This window comes from Convolutriloba macropyga, chromosome 10, assembly GCF_964194025.1.
Source record: "Convolutriloba macropyga chromosome 10, txConMacr16.3, whole genome shotgun sequence".
Lineage (NCBI taxonomy): Eukaryota > Metazoa > Xenacoelomorpha > Acoela > Convolutidae > Convolutriloba > Convolutriloba macropyga.
This window is the reverse complement of record NC_134477.1, coordinates 44450519-44468532: the sequence shown is the minus strand read 5'-3', so window position 1 is coordinate 44468532 and position 18014 is coordinate 44450519. Positions and strand designations below refer to the sequence as shown.

The 18014-nt window shown below is 33.4% G+C and overlaps 2 protein-coding genes across 5 annotated transcripts in view; one reads left to right on the top strand and one right to left on the bottom strand.

The window, feature by feature from the left end:
- LOC142348156 (dynein axonemal heavy chain 6-like) overlaps nucleotides 1-7974 on the bottom strand; it is a 193017-nt gene extending 185043 nt beyond the window's left edge. For all 4 annotated transcript variants that reach the window (XM_075399367.1, XM_075399369.1, XM_075399370.1 and 1 more), the window contains exons 1-2: nucleotides 7114-7974; nucleotides 923-1191 (exon numbers count right to left, since the gene is read on the bottom strand). In XM_075399367.1, coding sequence (XP_075255482.1) covers nucleotides 923-1191; nucleotides 7114-7516 — 672 coding nt within the window. In that variant the 5' untranslated portion in view covers nucleotides 7517-7974. The remainder of the gene's footprint in view (nucleotides 1-922; nucleotides 1192-7113) is intronic.
- LOC142348157 (serine palmitoyltransferase 1-like) overlaps nucleotides 1-18014 on the top strand; it is a 467259-nt gene that overhangs the window by 75221 nt on the left and 374024 nt on the right. The gene's annotated exons all lie outside the window — the stretch shown is intronic.

The following is an 18014-nucleotide window of genomic DNA, read 5'->3' as shown; positions in this document are numbered from 1 at the left end:
TTCCAAACCTCTTAAGTGCCCAAATTGGTCCACTTGGTAGGAGGGCAGAAAAATCAAAGTTAAAAAAATCAGTTCCTGAGCACCTAATGTTGCGTTTTTTTTCTAGCATTTGTCGATTTTCTTGCAATTTCGTGGAATTGTTTTTATGCTTGTCACTCGCAATTCAAATGGTTGACTGGCTTTTGATCTACAAGCAACGTAAATAAAGTTTTAAAAAAATAGCCTAGTTCATGCCTACTTTAACACAAAAAATTAGTTGTTAACTTGTAAAAAAACTTTTAACTTTTAATTTTTTTTTGACAATTACAGCCCAATGAATCGATTCACATTTCATTTTTGACAAATTTTGCAATTTTTTCAGGACCTTTGAAAACTTTTGTTCAGCTCAGAATGGTCAAAATGTCTGTTTGGCAAGTCAGAGACTCGTAAAATACGCGTAATAAACTGGCACAAATCTTTTGAAATCTACATTTTTTTAAGTTCATCCAGTTTATACTTTAAAAATAAATAGCAATAAAAATCAGCAGCAGTTATTGCGAAAAGTTTCAGGTTTGATCTTTCCTAATAATAGCTAGATAGTTTTGAAATTTTCTTATATATATATATATATATAAATATATATATATATATATTATATATATATATATATATATATATATAAATAACAAGAATAGACTACTGACTGAAAAGTTGTCCAAAAGAAAGTGTTCCCAGTTGCTCTAGGATAATATCGAAGAAAGACGTTTTCTGTGTTGAATTCTCGCCGAGCAGTTGAATTTAACACCTTAAAAGGTATATTGGAACATTCCGTCCTACGCAGACCTCACTAGTTTTCCTGTCATTCTGATGAGCCAGAATTTCATATATGATTTAGCTTATGTCATATGTATTCTATGTTACATAAACTTAAATACAGACTTACAATTCGCGCCAACTTTTTCAAATCGTCTCTCACGTCAGGACCATGTCGAGGCAATTCTGTCGGCAGGTTTAAAGCAGACCTCAGTTTCTTCAAATGATAGTATACATCCCGGTTACCGTCTGGAACTTGATCGTCAAACAGATTAGTCTGGTTGCGCATCAGAATAACAGAAGCATCTGGAACTGGTGATGCAGACGCTATCCGCGTTTTCTTTTTTGTGGCTGATTTGATAGTTGTTTCTTTTCTTCGGAGCTCACTCAGCTGTTTGTCTATAACAAGAACAGTTTGTCAACAAGTTGACCGAATTTTCATTATTTGAAGCTAATGCCTTCATAAAGAGCAACTTTTTGGCCCAAAACAATGAGATCTGTAGACCAGCAATTGATGTTGGTTCTGTTCCATAATTCGGTGGGCATATTTTAACTGTAAATTATGGGGCTCAAAATCATTAGGATCTCACAAGAATCTTATTTAAAAAATGCCCCCTAGTTTAAGTTTATAGACGACAACTATAGCGTCCCCAAGTTGAACCACCTAACACAATTTCACAACAAAAGTAATAAAGACCATTAGCCGAAGGATTTGATTTTATAACTATGACAAGACATCGGTAGAACAACGCATCCGGTACGCATCCTTGAAACCCTCTCTGAGGTTTTTGAAAAAAAAGCAGATCAGACTTACTTATCCCTTCAAAGACTCTTGTCTTGAGGTGATCACGGCATTAAGACTAGCAACTATTCAATGTTAAACAAAATAAAACAAGGAACAAAAAATCAGACTTTAATAATTGCTCTCGTAGAGAAGAAATTATTGTAAACGCGTGTGTTTTTTTATGCAAAATTTTTGCTTGACCGTTTTGACTTTTCGAGTGGCTTTTACGCCCTTGACTTTTTGCAATTCGCGTGATCTAAAACTCTCTCTCAATCACAATTTCAAACAGCTGAACCCATTTCGCGGCAATTTAAAACTAAAAGTCAAATGAAAAGTGCTTCAAATCTTAATAGTGGTATATGTTAACCTCTAATGTGGTTAATTGAAGCCCACTATTGAACTTCTTAATGCCATTTAAGCTCCCTCTCCTCTCCCCCGACTGAAGCAGGTTGAAATTGATTAGAGCTACCACTAGTCGTACGAGAGCAACATATATTATAGATATATATAATTATATATATATATATATATAATTATATATATATAATATATATATATATATATATATATATTTAAAACAAGAACAGACTACTGACTAAAAAATTTTTCAAAAGAAAGCGTTCCCAGTTGCTTTAGGATAGTATCGAAGAAACACGTTCGCTGCGTTGAATTCTATCTGAGGGGTTGAATTGTTATCCCTTTCAAGTTTTGTTAACCCTTTCAACAAAAGTAATTCAGATCGTTAGTCGAAGAATTTGATTTTATAACCATGACAAGACATCGGTAGAACAACGCATCCAGCATGCATCCTTGAAACCCTCTCCGAGGCTTTTGAAAAAAAACAGATCAGACATACTTACCCCTTCAAAGAATCTTGTGGTGATCACGGCATCAAGACTAGCAACTATTCAATGTTAAAGAGAATAAAACAAGGAACAAAAAATCAGACTTTATTAATTGCTCTCGTAGAGAAGCAATTATTGTAAACGTGTGTGTCTTTTTTATGCAAAATTTTTGATGGACCGTTTTGACTTTTCGAGTGACTTCTACGCCATTGAATTTTTGCGTTTCGCGTGATCTAAAATTCTCTCTCAATCACAATTTCAAGCAGCTGAACTCAATTGGCGGCAATTTAATACTAACAGTCAGACGAAAAATGCGCCAAAACTGGTGCCATTTTTTACTTGAAATCTTAATAGTTGTATATGTTAACCTCTGATGTGGTTATTTGAAGCCCACTATTGAACTTCTTAATGCAAGTTAAGCTCCAATCCTCCGGATTGAAGCAGGCTGCAATTGATTAGAGCTACCACTAGTCGTTCGAGAGCAATTCTTGCGACGATTAGTCGATTATGTTTCGAAAAACTATAAACGAGATCTGAAGCCAGGAAATCTTAGTATTATACATATTTTTTTTACTACAAATACCTTAAAATTTTCAATAAAAAGCAAATCAAGTAAATTTGGCTGTAGATGTGCACAATGGTACCAAAACGCTCCTTACAGCACAGTTTGTGCTCTTTAAGCCTTATTTTTGCTCAAAAAGTCTGATTTGCGCTAGGTGTCAAAAAGGCACAAAACTTTGAAAATTTAAACGACATTTCATTCTCATTTTCTCCACTGATTCAGAAATGATGGCTAAGCAACTTCCTTTTTTTTACTATTTGCCATGCTGTTCCGATTCGATATGATAGACAAAAAACAAAATAACTCAGCTTAAAACCAAGACTCCTTATTTAACATGCAAACAAACGTCACCGAAAAGTAACAGGTTCAAGACATCTCCAGCGAAGGAAATGGGCAAGTTCTTCGAAGGAATGAAAAAAAGTTTTCAAAAAATAACAAAAAGTTTGTGTTACAATTGCAAAAACAGACAATTCTTTGAAAAAAAATTTGGAAAAAAAGTTTCGGAAATTTGATCCAAAGTACATTAGAAATTTGTTTGAAAACTATGCGAACTGCCCACCAGATATTAAAAAGATAAAATTGAAATAACTCTTTGCTAGAGGACTTACTCAAACTGAAAAAATTATGTAATACTTGATGTTTGGGGCGCTTTTTGGAAATTTTTCGAGTGTACGTAGCTTTTTGTTTCACATTGTAACTAATGCATAACATGGTCATGACTACAAGATTAGTTATTCTCAAATTTTTATTTCAAAAGAGAGCTGTGGGAGGAGCTATATACTCAAATGGTTTTTTTTCAAATATACAGTCAAAGTTGGCCGAGAGATATATTCATCGTAGAAGCTTGTGAAAAGTATCATTAGACACCCATCCCGTGTAGAATAAGTGAAAATAATTTTTGAATGTGTTTTTTTTCCCACGGAGCTAAGGTTTAAACTTTTCTGAAGAATGGACTGGCTTCCGTTGTTTTTTCTCAAACTTTCTGTTTTATACGAAAATTTTTAAACAATTTTGATACAAAACGTGTTAAAACTGTTTCCGGTAGCTCGTTTTACCTTTGAAGATAGTGAAGATTTTTTTAAACTATTTGTTGATCAAATTTTTTGGCTAAAATGAGCCTTTTATTTAAAAATAACTGGTAACAAAAAAGGTTCTTTAGTCCAATTTGTTCAAATTTGCCGGGTTCACGTACCTAAAAACTGTTGACAAAATCTTCATTAGCTCCAACGAGTACTAGTTTTACATTCACTTCAACTGATCAACTGAGTGTTCTTGAAAAAATAATTTGCCTATTTTTTGATAACTTAACTGGATAATTATCCGAAATGGATTGTTTCGTTTTGAAATATTGACTTTTTTGTCAAATCATAAATAACATTTGGAACATTTATGTGTTCCTTGTCGGCGAACAGCAACGGCAAGCCTTGTTTTGGTCTTACCTTTGTTTATTAGAGTTCAAAAGTAATGGGGAGGTAATCAGCCGCTGACTAAAATATGTTTGCAATTTTTGCTCTTTTTTATGTTTATTACAGAACAGAACAATTCAAAGCATAGCTTACTAACGACAGGTTCAATTGGCTTTATAGTTAGTTTCAGGGAAACGTACTTCGTTTTGACGTCAAAAGCTTATCCTCGTTCTGACTTGACAACAACCATTTGTTAGAAAAACAATAGATTGTTCGGTTTTGCCACTTTTTTCACATGTTTTGGTAAAACTGTTGCTTAAAGTCCGCAAAGACACGTCTCTCTAATTGATTAAAACTTATTATCTACAGCGGTTTTACTTTTTATGAATGGTTACTCGGCTTTGATACCAAGAATTTTCAATTTTTGGACAACTTACCATCTTTTGCGTTCTTTCTCTTGGCTTGTCACAAAATTTACCGGTCAAATATCATATTATTGACGTTTAAAGAGAATGCACTATTGAACATATCCATTCATTTTTTTAACGGCGTGGACGCCGATTTTAGGCGCAAAAAATCTTGATTTTTCTACTTATTTTTCGTTCTTTTCGTAGACGAAGTTTGACATAATCTGAATAATGAGAGATCTCAATGACTTTCCTTAAAAACCTTGAAGTCAATGAACCTATATGATGATTTCAGTTGATAGCTAATGTTTTTAAGACTTTGAAATTGTTTTCGAAAAATACAAGTGTAATTTTTAACTTTGCCCTTTGGGTTCTTTTTTGTTAACTTAATACCTAGTCTCGTTATTTAGAGGTCAAACATTACATTGCCGGTTTTCAAATAAGGCGCAATTGATTATAATAAACTTTACTGAATAGATTATGGTTTAACATCAATTTCTCGAAAATACTTCTTTGAATTTTTTGTTGTTCGTCTGTTTTTGTCTTTTGGTTTTTAGACGTACGGCATATTCTGGATATTAAGAGGTCTGAATTTCTTCATGTTCAGTTATTAATGAAACAAACCAATTTAAAGATTTCAGTTGATACCTGACCAATTTCATCATTTCAAATTATTTGTTTCAAAAAATAAAAACGTATTTTTCAACTTTGCCGTTTGTTCTTTTTTGAGTCCATGTTACCGAATCTCAATGAGGACTGGTCCCATGTGTTTTCAAGTAGAAATGTATTAAGTTAGTTAAGGATTTATTTAACGCTACTTTGATTTCGCTATTGGGTTTTTTCGTTAAAAATAGACATTGAGTTTTGGATGTTAATAAAGTTGGCTGTTATTGTTTGCTTTTGTTGTTTACCTTGTCTCGTAGTGTAGTCCTTATAATGGCAGGACTCATTTTCCCTCCAATTCGGCATAATTTACATTACGAAGTGATTTAAGAAGGAAGAAATTTCTTCATACACCAATTCTTTTTGAACATTATTTGAATTTTTGAACGTTTTCTATCTCTTCCTGATTTGGTAGACAATTGAGCCAAAAAATTGGATCAGCGGGGTCGGGACATTATGCACAAAGGCACATTTCCGAGCTTCCTTGTTATTGCTCTGCACTTAACTTTAACTATAATGAAATTAGATAGAATTGAGGATAATAATGTAAGTTACGAAAAAGCGTCCCAGTGATTTGGAATGTCTTAGTTCTACTGGTAGTTACTCAGTTGTAGCTCCAATTTTAACCCCAATTATTCCGGAAAGAACAAAGTCCAGCAAATTATATGTTAAAAATATTCATTTTAAAAGGTCATTTTGTCAAGATGTAAATTTTCAGGTCAAAAAACTATTTAAGTTTTCCAAAAAAAACTAATCTTATAAAAATTTTAGAGCCTGATCTCCAGTGTTCTGCTGAATTAAAATTTTCTAGTTGCTCAAGCTGAGCAGCATCTGATATGCACTTTGGTTTCCACTTTTTAAATACATTCCCAAACAATTATTGTCAGCTAATTTATCAACATGAATATTTCACAACGTATATTAGTTCTTTACACAGCATTTACTAAACTTTAAATGGAAATTTTGTTTAGAAACGGAAGATCCAAAATTAGTTAATTTTATGGAAACTTTAACCATCCTATTTGTCCGAAATGTATGCCCAAATTTCGCTCCGGTATAAAACAAAACTGTTTTCTGGTTGTCAATTCACCAATATATTTGAAAGCTAATGTCACAACAGACGAGCCTGCGACTGTGGAGGGGGTGGGCTTTTCTAACAGTCCCCTCCAGACCTGACCCTCTTCGATCCGTGTGGGAGTATTTTGTTTGACCTCTTCAGTGAAACGAGCCACATAAGTGCAACACTGCAGCATCTTTCACTTGGGGCCTCAAATCTCGGTTTAGAACAAGTGAATCTTTTCGTTTGTAACCCCCTCAGTACGTTATGCACCCTCCAATTACGGACCACGTGCAATGGGTCTTTCCCATTATCCCCCCATTATCTGACCATTAAAATGGGGGCTATATTGGGAAAGACCCAAATAATTGTGTAAAAATATGTCGTGTGTGTCTTGGCGCAAATAATATGCACCATTACGCTGTACCCCCTAAGCGGGGACACAAACGGAAAACATCCGAACAATTGATAACCGTTTAATGGAATTTAATTTAAAAAGGTGGATATTTTGTATTTGTGACACCCCCTCCCCATACAACTCTGGCCTATAGCTACAAATTTCTTTATGAGATGGGGGAAATAAATAAAAACACTAACCCGCCTCAGCAAGAAGACTTTTGACAAATTCATCTTCATTTAAAATAACAGAAGACTTGAGGCTCGTTTTACTGGTGGCACGTGATTGAACGACACTCGCGGAGAGAGCTCTCTGTTCCTGGCTGATAACATTGTCTTTGCATTCACCCTCCGTTCTTCGATGAGAGTTTGAAGCTTTCGCAGCAATATTGTTCTCGATATTGCTCCTTAAATCTGCAAAAGCAACTGATGCCTTTTTGTCGCGGCGGTATCTAAACTGTGGAATAGGAGAATCAGGTGGTGCTATAGGAGGCAAAATGCTCCTTTTCGAAGTATCAATAGAATCATTGCCCCTTCCCTTTGCTCGAAGAGCTTCTGCTTCTGACCCAACCTGATTCAGTCGATTGAACAGTAATTCATCCATTTCAAAATTGTGACCTTGCAGAAGGTAAAGAATAAAGCATAGCCAAAATCATGAAACTAGGTATACCAACAAAACACTTTCTGAAAAGAAAGAAATACAGCTTCTTGCACAGATTCAGTTCTTTACCGTCCAAGTATGAGGATGGAATCTGTCAAAACTATGGAAAGTTGATTATTTAGATATACTTAAATTGCAATAGCTTTACTCGCATTTGCAGTTTGATTCAGCATTTCAATTCCATCGCATCAAAAATATTGGCTCAAATTGGTGCTGTGGCGAAAATCTCAAAACATTTCTTCCAATACTTCAATCACGTTAAACATCACTGTCCTAACATCACTAATCTTCATGCTAACGTACGGCAAAAAGATCCATTTTTTATGAAGTATCGTGTACTAAATTCAAAAATAGGTATCATCGAATCCCAGAGAGGAAAACGAAAACAACTTAGTTAAGAGAAGCAGAGAAAATATTGTCATTCATCGCTTTGGTTATCTTTTTAGAATAACCCAAAAATTGAAATTAATATTTTTAACACATGCACAAAGAAATCAAAATTCAAGTCTGATCGAAAATTATTAATAGCCTTCTGGCTTATATAGTCTCTTACTCTTAAATGCAAAAATGCCGGCGAATAAAGGCTATCAAGTAACGGTAGAATGTCAAAATGACTGCGGAATGTGGACTGATATTCGCGTGTACACTCTTGAAATGAAAGCACAAACGGAATTGCTAGATTTCACTTGCGGTTTCTGTGCAGCCAAAGAAATAAAGAAGCTGAAGAAGCAAATAGAAAGTTACGAGAAGGCCTCGGAAAAACTAGAAGAAGTAACCCAGTCATTAGATAAGATAAAAGAAACAAACCAGTCCAGCTCTAATGCAGTCCCATCGAAGCTGAGCTTCGCCCAAGTTGTCAGCGGCGTAAACCAAGAACAGTTTGAACAGAAAAAGCGCTCAAAGAACCTGGTTCTCCTCGGGACTAAGCCAGACAGCGAGAACACAAGCATCTGACAATCGTCTTGTTTCTGAAATTGCCGAGTCCCTGAAAGTAAACGTGAAATTTGAATGTCAAAGAATTGGCAAACAAAATACAGAAGGCAAACAGCTGCTTCGAATAAAGTGCGAGACAGAAAAAATGAAATGGGACCTTCTAAAGAAAGCGAAGAGCTTAAAAGAAAATGAACGATTCAAGTACGTATTTATACAACCCGGTCTAACAAAAACCGAACAAGAAAATATAAAGAAAATGGTGGCAGAATTAAAAGAGAAAAGACTGCTGAATCCTTCCACCAAGTACAAAATTAAAGGCAATCAAATCGTTGAAAACAGAGGATCGTGACTAACAATTTGTTATGGAACGTGGAAGGTGCTAAAGGAACAATATCAACGTGTACAAGTGAAGCAATCGCAAACAATATCTTGCTATTAACAGAAACTCTCAGTGTAAATTCAGTCGAAATACCTGGTTTTACATGCTTCTGCACAAAGGCAATAAAAAGCGGGAAGGGGCGGCCGCAAAGCGGCTTAGCAATTGCACTGAGTAAACAATTAAGAATTACATGCAATGTTCTCCATCAGAACAATAAATTATTAGCATTGCAGATCAAAGAATTCAGCCTAATTATAATTGTAGCATATTTTCCGCCAAAAACAGATCTAGAGACAATATATCAAGCACTTACCGAAGCTTTTCAATGCTGTCAAGGCAAAGCACGTATGGTCCTGGGCGGCGACTTCTATTGCAGACTTGACTCATCCGAAAGAGGCAACTCACTTTGCGAATTTTTAATTAATTGGAATCTTCATTGTGTTAACGATATTAAAGAGGTAACGTACGAATTTCAGTACGGTAAAAGCGTTATCGATTTTTTTTTCGTAAGCAAGGAACTCCTAGAACATTTTAACGAGATAAAGATCAACAATTCATTGTTAACAAAGCACAAGCCGGTTTCTTGCTGCTTCGATCTAAAACACAGACAAGATATAGCTGAAAGCAGAAAGAAGCAAATGCGTAAATTTGATATTGAACAATTGAACGAACGAATGAAAAGCGTTCAAAATCCACACGATAGCAACGCATTGGACACATCGTATGACGAATTCGCCAAGGCTATTCAAGAATCGGCAACCGTTATGCATGAAAGAAAATCACCGAAATGGTTCAAAAGAGAACTGTACATATTGCATAAGCAGCTGAAAGCTGGATACAGACAGAGACATAAAGCAGATTCTGATTACTTTAAAATGGAAAGAGCCTTTAAGAAACTTTGCAGAAAACACAAAATAATGCATGAAATAGATCGCGAAAGTTTCATAATCAGAAAAGCAGAATCGGAAAGGCGAGAATTTTGGAAAATTCTGAAATCAAAGAACGTTTTAACAAAAGTATCTGGAATTACAATTCCAGTTTGGGAATCATATTTCGAAGGTCTATTTAAAGCTGAGGGCGAAATATCGGATAAAGTTCTAGACAAACAAACCTTAGGAAACCACGATTATTTTTTTTCAAACTGGAAATATACCGGGTATTTGAATGATCCAATAACACTGGAAGAAATTACCGATGAAGTTTCAAAGTTAAAAGCTGGTAAGGCAGCGGGACCAGATGGAATAACCAACACTAGTATTAAATTAGGTTTTCATCCAATGCAAAGATACGTATTCCATTTATTTAACCTCTGCTTTGCGGAGCATAATGTACCCCGAATTTGGAAGTTATCATATATTAAACCACTGTACAAAGGCAAAGGGAGCAAAGCAGAACCAAGTTCCTACAGAGGCATTAGCCTATTATGTTGCATGTACAAGTTGTTCACGGGTATCATTTACCAGCGTTTGCGATAATGGGTCGAGAAAAATCAAATTTTACCACCAAGCCAATATGGATTTAGACGCAAACTGTCAACAATCGACGCAGTTTCGCACTTAAAAAGAGCAATCAAGCATAACATCAGCTGCAGTGGCAAATACTATGCCTGCTTCATTGACTACGAAAAAGCTTTCGACTTCGTGAATAGGAACCTGCTGCTTACAAAACTGATCAAAATGGGGCTCCATGGGAACATTCTACACACAATAAAATCAGTGCTAAAATGCAACTTTCAGCAGATCCTTGATGGCGAATTCCTGTCAAACGAGATTGAACAGAAAACAGGAGTAGCACAAGGAGACAAACTCTCACCACTCTTGTTTAGTTTATTCATAGCTGATTTATATTTTGAGTTGAAATGCAAGGGTCTAGAAGTTATATTTTACGCTGATGACTTAGTACTTGGGAGCCATAGCCAAGGCCAACTACAAAAAAGTTTGAATAATCTGAACACGTATTGTAGCAGGAACTATTTGAAAATTAATGTGAACAAGACAAAATGCATGAAATTTAGAAGAGGTGGCCGTTTAGCTGTCGATGACAAATTCTATATATCGAAAAAAGAAGTTGAATTTGCTAACACCTTCTGTTATCTAGGTGTAATTTTTTCGAGCACGTTATCTCCCAGTCATCTACGCCATCTAATGAACAAAGCCTATCAATCAGTAGCTTCAATAAACCAGAAACTAAATCTGCAGAAAGTCAACTTCAACTCAGCACAACAACTCTTTAATTCAATTGTTTTTCCAGCCTCAACTTACGGATTAGAGACGTACATCGATGAACTTTTTGAAATAGATATAAAACAACATTACCGGAAATCAGAAGCCGTTTTTGGAAAAGTTGGTGCGGAATAAGCAAGTACACATCAACCACAACGCTTTTAAACAAATTGATGTTTCATGATATACACGGACTGAAGGACTGCCCGCCAAAACACAGGAGAATAATTGCAAAGTTCTATGCCAATGGACTGCAAAATAATTTTTGTTGTATGGAAGGTTGTTATCAATGGGAGGAAAACTTATGTGTGTCCAGATTTTGCGAAAGAACTCTTTTATCAACAGACAATATTCTTTATTGTAGTCACTTTTTAAATTTGACACCTTTACAGAAGTTCTATAAACTCTTAAACAGTTAAATTTAATGCGCATTTCTGAATCTGTAAATAATTTGGACAATTTGTTAGTGTGATCTGTTTAATTCAATCTTCTTCTTCTTCTTCTTCTTACTCTTAGAAGAAATTGAACGTCAGATCCCACTAACAATGAAAAATAAAATATCAATTTTTTACCATGAGTGGTTGTTTCATTCAATTTTCAAGTTTATAAATTTTTAAATAACGGTTTTGAAAATGAGGCTCAATAAATTGTATAGAAGCTATCGAAAAATTGAAGCTGTTTTTTGGAAAGGTTCGTGCGGAATAAGGAAGTACACCTCAACCAAAACGCTATTAACTAAGATGACGTTTCAAGATAAACACGGATTGAAAGACTGCCACCAAATTACAGGAGAATAATTGTCAAGTTCTATGCTAATGGACTGCACAATAAATTTTGTTTTATGGAAGTTGCTACCAATTGGAGTAAAATCTATGTGCGTTTAGATTTTGCGAAAGAACTCATATCAACTGATTATATTTTCTCCGTAGTCATTTTGGGTTTTTTCATTATAGCCCCCATGAAATTATAGCCCCCATTATGGTATAATTACCATGATTGGCGGGCTTTAGGTTATCTGACCATTAAGCTGGGGGGGCTATAATGGGTAAGACCCGTCTTTTTTTTAAATTGAAACCTTTACGAAAATTCTAAAAACTTGAGCGATTAATTTTAATGTTTGCTTTTAATAAGTAGTGGAAAAAACTAGCCGCATTCGGGGAAATGAGCCAAATAGTACTGGTAACTGGAACCCCTGTTTTTTCCACTACTATATACACTATCGAAAATAAAATCAAAATTAAGTTTTTAACCCGCTTACCCGCACAAACACAATTATTCTAGTGTTTATATAAAAATAACACTTTTGCTTTGAGCATAATTTAAATCTAATCAGGGAGAACCGGCCACAGTAATCCGTGAAACGGCTTCACCGATATTATATTTATGAACATACTCTCTGATCTCTTTAGTATGGGTGAATCTATATCTATTTAGATAGATGCACAATCTGCATCTTCGATTTCTAAACCTAAAGAAAGAAATATGCTTATAAACTTTACACATATTACACTCTAGATATTGATCTGGATTACCATAATGTTCTCCTAAATGTTTAATATAATCTTTGACTTTAGCTATATCCTTGCATACATAACAATATTCTATTTCTTTACAATCATTACAACATTGTTTCCAAGGCTTATTTTTACACTTATCACACATCATTTTTTCATTTTTGAAAAATTATAATTTTTCCCTTATAAATTACACCTTGTCACACTCAAGTAACAGAAATGTGAACTTCGGCGACGTCTGTAATTTATCCTTTCAAACAAGGAAGGTTTTAATCAGACATCAATCATATGCTTCTAAACATAAATTGTTAGAGAAAATGTTTGGTTCTGATGATGGGTCTATAAATGAAAACCAAGCCAAATCTATGGAGATGATGTATGATTCAGATGAAGACTTTATCTATCTCAAAATTTCTACTAAAACTAAAACTGAACCTAGAACTAAAGAAAACACCAAAGATATTATCAAAACTAAACCTATCACTAAAACCAAAAAAAAAACTGAACATAGTATCTACTCCGGAAATAAGTTTGAATGTAAAGAATGCCATGCAGAAATTAGAAAAAAATAGCCCTAACTACTCACAAAACCATTATCGCAAGTATCTACAAAACACAGAATACTTTGATAAAAACTCTAGCCAAAACATGAAAGAATTTTATATTACTGATAAAGCTGGAAATTGCATTGAAGATATAGATGAAGCTATTAATAACTCTATAGAAGAAATAAAAAAACTGCTATCAGTACAGAAAGTAAGAGTTTTAATTAAAAGATCACAACCGAGTGTGAGCACAAGAAGAGAACCAAAGAAGAAGTTAAGAGCACAAAAATAATCTTCAGCACTGACTATATTTTTAATAATGCTTTATATGAATATGGTGACTTCAAACAATGGCTAACTTTTGAAAAAGAAATATGTGAGGGTTATGGCTATGGCCTTGAGTTTCTTGGATTAAGAAGTATTCAGATAAATTTTGAACCGAAGCACGACAACATTAACCGAAGCTAGACAACAAAATAATGATGATTATTCTTATATAATAAAAATACTGAAAAAACACTATATTAATATTTAGGTATACACACCTCGTGGTGAGACCAAAGTAGAATTGTTTAAACCAATGGATTAGTTTGATAAAGATAAAAAACATGTCCGAATGTTGGTTTGGGGGAACCGCTGTGCTCTAATTAAAAACATAGAAACCTTGTTTGATCGACCAAATAAAATGAACCATAAATTCTATTACTGCAATGGATGCACATATTGGGTTAACTATCAAATTCAAAACCACAAACCTGAATGTAGCCACTCTTTCGAACCAGAGAATGTTTGTCCTAAGAAAAAACATATTTCTTTTATAAACAAACATTAACGTCAATGCAAAAAAAATATTATAACTGCTGATTTAGAATGTTGTGTTGTCGATGTCACAACTAACAGCAATGGCGAAGCATGGTCGGAGACCCATAAATTTGTAATAGCCGAACACAAACCAATAAGAGTGGGTTACAACTGGCAAACTAATTTCAGTTACTACTTTGGTCTAGATTGTATCAAAAGATTTGCTAACGATTTATTAGAATAAGACACAGAGAATAACTTCAAGTGTAATGAAAAAATGTCAGAGTTTATGTTTGTCAAAATGCTAGAGTAGAACATTGTGCTCTAATTAAAAACATAGACAATTGATAGATCGACCAAATAAAACGAATCATAATTATTATTACTGCAATAGATGTACATATTGATTTTACTCTCAAATTAAATACGACAAACACTAATGTAGCCACTCTTTCAAACCAGAGATAGTTTGTCCTAAGAAGAAGAAAATTATTTTTACAAATGAACAAAAACGTCAGCATATAAAAGTATTATAACCGCTGATATAGAACGTTGTGTTGTTAACGTCTCATTTAATGACTGCAAATATGTAATAGCTGAACACATACCAATAGATTACAATGGGTTACATCTGGCAAGGTAATTTCAATAACTACTTTGGATTGGACTGTATCAAAAGATTTGCTAGTGATCTAATAAGAATAGAATCAGTGAATAACTTCAAGTGTAATGAAAAGATTATATTTAATAAAGAAGTTAAACTATATCATGAAACCAATAACCCTTGCCATATATGCAGCAAAGCATGTATTAATGAAGTAAGAGATCACTGTCATGAAACTGGTAAATATAGAGGACCAGCATGTAAAACGTGTAATCTGAGGTACAAACAACAAAACTTCATTTCTATAAAATTCCACAAAGACTCTGGTTATGATTTCAATCTGATTTTTAGTGAACTCCCTAAACAGAATAATGATAAAAGAAAAGTAGATAACATATCACTAGCTGCTGGTAAGTCTAAGATGTTGAGTTTTGGTTGTCTTCAATTTGTAGATAGTAATAACTTCTTAGCTATGCCTCTATATCAAATTGCAAAGGTATATCATTGTAAAACTAAACATTATATCCATATGAACATTTTGGTTTAGATGACAACGACAATTTTATAGGTAATCTATACATAGAAGTTTTCAAATCCTCTCTCTCTCTCTCTCTCTCTTATAAATTACCAACACAAGAGGAAGTCCATAACTGTAACAAAGACAACAGTCAAAAAATTGGTAAAGATCAAACTATAGAGTTTTTACAGAATGATGTGGACTACTGCTTGAATGAATATTTTAAATTAACTATGAAAGAATTCGGTCTCAACCCTCTACAATTTGTAAGTCTACCAGGTTATAGTTTTGATTGTTGGTTAATGTTAAGCGGTGATACACTAGATACAATACACAATAAACGAATGCTAGATGATTTCGTTAAAGCGAAGAGAGGTAGTGTATGTGGTATAATAGGTGATTGATTGTTTAACGGAGAGTGAAAGTGACAATACTAGATGCAGAACACTCTTTATAGATGCAAACAACCTATACGGCTATGCAATGATGCAAAAGCTACCTTATAAGGATTTCGAGTACATAACTATAACTTTAGACGAATAGGAAACCACGCTTCAGCGTATATTAAATACTCCAGATGATAGTGATCATGGTTACTATATAGTGTGTGATAATAATTATACTAATAGTTGTAAAGATAGAACAAAGCAACTAGCATTATAGCCCAATAAAAGAAAGATAAATGATAAAGAATTAGGCTATAAAGAAAGAGAGAAAAGTACAGCGAGAACAGAGAAATTATTCTTAGATCAAAACAACAAAACAGAATATAGGGTTCATTATAGGATGTTAAAGTTCTATGTTAAGATGGGAGTAAAAGTAACCAAAATTCATAGAGTATTTAATATTAAACAAGACGACATATGTGGAGACTATATTCAAAACAATACAAATAAAAAAGCAACAGCTAAAACTGAAGCGGAAAAGGATATAAAGAAATTAGCGAACAACTCACTATATGGAAGAATGTGCATGATTCCTCTACACTTCCTTCAAACTAAGATCTTACACGATGAATAAAAAATAATAAGAAGTATAGGGAAACTAACATTTAAAAATATAACTGGGTATAAGGATTATAGAAAAATTTAGTATACAAATGAAAAAGTAAAATATGATTCTCCAGTATATATAGGTGTTACTATATTAGAATTAGGTAAATTAAACATGTATGATGCGTTCTATTATGTTCTTCAACCATCTCTCAAAGATCTACAACTCCATTATACGGATACTGATAGTTTCGTATTAAGTTTTTACTGAAGGTAATGTCGACAACGAACATATGGATCTGTCCAATCTAGAACCCCCAATCAAAGCTAATAATAAACTTCCAGGTAAATTCAAACATGAATTGGGAAGTAGAATAATAGAAGAGTTTATAGCCCTGCCACCAACGACATCTAGCTTTAAAGATTACCCAAATAAAACTAAAAAGAAAAGGAATAAAGATTTGTAACAATGCTAAACATGAAGAGTATTACAATGCCTTAATGTATAACACACAGATAACTGTAGCTGTAAAAAAAAACGTTGGTGATAACATGACAAGATTAGTCTAAACACATTTGATGATAACAATTTTATATAAATAAAATTAAAAGCTGTCCTCATGTTGAGAATCTGTATCTAATCAAAAGACATTTAATAAAAAAAAATTAATACTACTTCAATAGAACTATTGATAAAATTAGGGTTAGATGAAAGTGGAGATCATTACTAATGATGGGAATCTATATCTATTCAAAAAAGATCCAGTAAATAAAATTTAAAAAAACTCATTAGATTAAGACAAAGACCAACTAGCTATTAATATTCTAGAACTAACTATTAGCGATGATAGAATGTTAATTGAAGCTGCTATTAGATTATATAATGATCTCCGAACAGAATCCGTCTCTGATTCACAAACAAGCTCCGCTCGTGGTTTACCAAACAGTTTATCTGATCTATGTATATAAAAATAATTATTTTTCTATATTGTTTTGAAGAAAGTTTCGTTATCAATTTTTCAATATCTAAAAAATGATTAAGCTAGATAAATTTATAGAACTAAACAGCCTAGAAAAACAAAACAGAAGAAATAGACTAGAAGTCAAATTAAGACAACAAGAATATTATGGTGAAATAGAAATTAAATATAATTAATATTCAAATCTATCTTCATGATGAGAATCTATATCTAATCAAAAGACATTTAATACAAAAAAAATTATTACTACTTCAATAAAACTATTGATAAAATTAAGGTTAGATGAAAGTAGAGATCATTACTAATGATGAGAATCTATATCTATTCAAAAAAGATCCAGTAAATAAAATTAAAGAACATCATTAGATTAAGACAAAGACCAACTAGCTAATAATATTCTAAAACTAACTATTAGTGATGATAGAAAGTTAATTGAAGCTGCTATTAGATTATATAATGATCTCTGATCAGAATCCGTCTTTGATTTACAAACAAGCTCTCCTCGTGGTTTACCAAACAGGTTACCTGATCTATGTATATAAAAATAATTCTTTTTCTATTTTGTTTTGAAGAAAGTTTCGTTATCAATTTTTCAATATAAAAAAAATGATTAAGCTAGAAAAACTTATAGAATTAAACAGACTAGAAAAACAAAACAGAAGAAATAGATTGGAAGTTAAATTAAGACAACAAGAATATTATGGTGAAATAGAAGAGCTACTTGATCCTCTAACTAAAACTTTAATTTCTAATAGTGAAAAACTGCAAGCCTACCAAACACAAACAATGGAAGCAATTGGTGAAACCGCTTATAAGATTCCAGAAACCGCTTCTCGGATAGAAGACTACACAAATGCGTTGAAAGCTTTAGAGTTCCCCTGCCCAACAAAGTGGGTTCTCTGTTAGAGAGTCTATCGCCTTATTGGGTCAAGAGGGCAAGTTGTTTAAGTTAAG